Source organism: Austrofundulus limnaeus, unplaced genomic scaffold (genome assembly GCF_001266775.1).
Source record: "Austrofundulus limnaeus strain Quisiro unplaced genomic scaffold, Austrofundulus_limnaeus-1.0 Scaffold1199, whole genome shotgun sequence".
Classification (NCBI taxonomy): domain Eukaryota; kingdom Metazoa; phylum Chordata; class Actinopteri; order Cyprinodontiformes; family Rivulidae; genus Austrofundulus; species Austrofundulus limnaeus.
In genome coordinates this window covers 24,722-28,514 of record NW_013953601.1, presented here as the reverse complement: position 1 = coordinate 28,514, position 3,793 = coordinate 24,722, and the positions used below count along the sequence as shown (strand labels likewise).

The 3,793-nt window shown below is 47.1% G+C and overlaps 1 protein-coding gene across 1 annotated transcript in view; it reads right to left on the bottom strand.

Annotated features, from left to right (window-relative positions):
• Window positions 1–647: 647 nt before the first annotated feature.
• Window positions 648–3,793, bottom strand: part of LOC106534529 (SRSF protein kinase 3) — a gene marked incomplete in the record, with an annotated part of 21,619 nt that continues 18,473 nt past the window's right edge. The window contains 2 exon segments of the mRNA XM_014031203.1: window positions 648–2,541; window positions 2,720–2,945. Coding sequence (XP_013886657.1) covers window positions 2,761–2,945 — 185 coding nt within the window.

Below are 3,793 nucleotides of genomic sequence, written 5' to 3'. Positions count from 1 at the left end.
AACTGCTGGTGTGTGTTCGTTTGGACCAGGCTAACATCTGTTGTTAGTTCATCTGGACCAGGCTAACAGCTGGTGTGTGTTTGTTTGGACCAGGCTAACATCTGTTGTTAGTTCATCTGGACCAGGCTAACAGCTGGTGTGTGTTTGTTTGGACCAGGCTAACAGCTGGTGTGTGTTCGTTTGGACCAGGCTAACTGCTGGTGTGTGTTTGTTTGGACCAGGCTAACAGCTGGTGTGTGTTCGTTTGGACCAGGCTAACTGCTGGTGTGTGTTTGTTTGTACGTAGACTTGGAGTTGAGACAAAAACACAGTGTGTGGGAGAAGGCAGAAGAATAGAAAGATTCGATGTAAAATCTCCAACAATCCTCCACTTGAACCTGATGGTTTAGAAAGACTTGTCAACAGCAGGTCAGTCCTGGAAAGTCCAACTTTCTMTGACCTGCCTAAAGTCTGACTGGTGGTTCTGATGTGGAGTCGGGGCTGTAGATCCAAACACTGAAACTATAAGGTGCTCCAACTTATGCACAGGCTCCACTAACTGAAACCTTAAAATCTACCTGATCATAAAAAACCCACACTAACTTTAACAACAACAGAGAAATGCTGTTCCAACAGTTTCACACATTTTAACAAGAAATATCRAAGACTAGAACTGAGTCTGATGTGTCCAGGCTCAGGTCAGACATCAGAGTTTACAAGTGTTTTATTCAGGTTGAGACAGGAAGGACAGCTGACATCTTTCATGCAGGTTGACTCGCTGTGCTGACCCCTGAACCTGAAGAACAACTTTCTGAAGTACTCAGCTGTTGTTGGGGATACTAATCTTTATTTTGTGTGGTTTCTGTGAGTCTTGTTTATTTCTTCTTTAAGTATTATTCAGTCAGTGGCTCCTGATAAGGTCAGAGGTCAGCATAGAAAAGGTTTCTGAAACACACAAATCAAATCCTGCATCAGCAACAATATCAGTAATGATGTCACAGTGGCTCTGGGAGAGCTTTCATGTTCTGATGTCAAACCTGTCAACTGGGTCATCAGTACATCAATAATACTTTACAGTCCTGATGAAAATGATAAGAATTCATATTTAGCTCTGTTGGATCATAAGAAGGTTCTGAGTGACAAAGTGTTTTTTATCCCAACAAGTATTAAACTGAAACAGGCTGTTCATCAGCTGATCAAACGTTTAAGACCATTTCTTAAAAAATAAATTTAAACACAAATAAAATAAAAAGGCCTCAGTAATGATAAGCTGTCAACTCAYGATATGCTTGATGCTGGTGTTTCCAGGAGSCTAGAAGGACTGTTGATCYAAACGGTGGATGTCTTCATGGAGGACGTCCATTGTCTGGTGTCCATTGTTGTAAATGTCCCTTGTCCTCCAAGCCCAAATGTCCTCAGTCAGATTTGGATCAGAACATGCAGGATGCTTTAAAACAGAGAGGTTCTTCTCTGGAAGAAGTCCTGCAGGGTTGTCCTGTTGAAAAACCCTCTCATTACCACACAGACGGTGGTCTTCAGTCATAAGGGAGACCCCCTGCACCATCTTCACAGAGCCAGCTGCTGAGATGCCTCTGCACAACCTGAAGCTTCATTGTTCCATTGAAAAAGACCCCCAGAGCCCCTCCTACTGTGTAAAGAACATCTCAGGACGGTGAAGGTGAAATGTTTTCTCATCAGAGAATAAACCTGTTCTGTCCTTCAGTGTCCCTCCTGTAAACTCCAAATGGTGAAGACCACCATGTCTCTGAAGAAGCTTTCTGTTCTGAAACTCTTCTCCCACAGAGACCCTCTGATGGTTGTGGGACTGTTGGCACCAGTGATGAGCTTCATTTGGACCGAGGATCGTCCAGTCTGTGTCTTGATGGACAGATAGGAGCCTCCGGCTCAGGGCAGGTGAAATGATTTTGGGTCAATCAGTTGTCTTTTGTTCCACAAGCCTGAGGATGTTTAAAGAAGGTTAAAATGACCATCTTCCAGCGTCCACCCTCAGGACCAACAGCTGCCTGTGAGAGGTCAGCAATCTGTTTGACCAGAGAAATGTCGTCAGGGGGTCAGGACACGTGGATACCTGACAGACATGACACTGAACCATAAAGACTGTGGTCTTAAAGCTCTTATCAGCTGATAAACAGCCTGTTCCACCTTAATGCGTGTTTAAAATAAAAGATAAAAAGGCTKTAAGGGGCTTAACTGTCAAACATGGCAAATGGAAAAACAACAGAGTCAGCAGAAAATTCAAAGTAAATAAAAACAAAGATTCGATATCACAGGATATAACTTTAAAATGATCAACTAACTTAGAATCAACCAACTGATGACTGACAGACAGAAAATCAGCTCTTAGACAACAGATGATTGACATGTAAACAGTTGGGAGTCTGACTGTTGTCTGACTGTTGTCTGACTGTTGTCTGACTGTTGTCTGACTGACACCAACAAACGGTCAGATGGAACATGATGCAGTAATCAGAGACCAGAGTACTGGACTGGACCGAACATCTGGGCTTCAACACAGCTGCAGGTTGGCTGCTGTGGAACATCCTTCATTAAAGTAGAGCCGAAGGAAGCAAGGAAGGAGGGAAGGAAGGAGGGAAGGAGAAGAGCAGACAAGTGATTGAATCAGTTCATTTTCCAGTTGCTTGATAAATGAAGGAGGTAATCAGACGAGATGATACTTTCTCAGAAAAAAGTGTAAATTAGAGGCTGAGACAGACCACACCTGGGACAGCTGACTGTCTGGCTGTGCACGTGTTCACGTGTTCACGTGCACAGCCAGGTGTGCTGCAGGCACTGCGATGCTGTAGCTCTGCGTTCAGGCTGCATCTCCAACATGGTGAGCAGGAAGTCACTGAACTGAGCTGCCTGATCCAACGGCCACTCGTACTTCTCCAACAGGACCTCGAACAGACCCCAGGGCTTCAGGCTGGAGATGTGACGCAGCTCACCTGGGACAGGTACACAGGTAAACTGCATCACAGGAAGTCATCAAGCTTTACTGGGGGGTCACAGATACCCAGTACTAAACTGAGCCAGGGCTCCATCAGAACCAGCTTTTATTCTTCACAACACCAGCAGCTCTGAAACTGAGTCTAACAACAACTGCTGCTCTGAGAAAGACCACCAGACCTGAGTGGGCTCACGAACAACACACCTGTTTTATAAAGCACCTGGCCTCACCTGGCCTCACCTGGCCTCACCTGGCCTCACCTGGCCTCACCTGGCCTCACTTTGACTGGTCTCATTTACACTCAACACTCAGCTTCAGCATGAAGAAGCTCTGATTACTCAACCTGCAGCTTGTCAGCAGCTCAGGACACAAGGTCAGCAGCTCAGGACACAGGGTCAGCAGCACAGGACACAGGGTCAGCAGCACAGGACACAGGGTCAGCAGCACAGCACACAGGGTCAGCAGCTCAGCACACAGGGTCAGCAGCACAGCACACAGGGTCAGCAGCTCAGCACACAGGGTCAGCAGCACAGCACACAGGGTCAGCAGCTCAACACAGGGTCAGCAGCTCAACACAGGGTCAGCAGCTCAACACAGGGTCAGCAGCTCAACACAGGGTCAGCAGCTCAACACAGGGTCAGCAGCACAGGACACAGGGTCAGCAGCTCAGGACACAGGGTCAGCAGCACAGCACACAGGGTCAGCAGCTCAGGACACAGGGTCAGCAGCTCAGGACACAGGGTCAGCAGCACAGCACACAGGGTCAGCAGCACAGCACACAGGGTCAGCAGCTCAGGACACAGGGTCAGCAGCTCAGGACACAGGGTCAGCAGCTCAGTTTCAGTT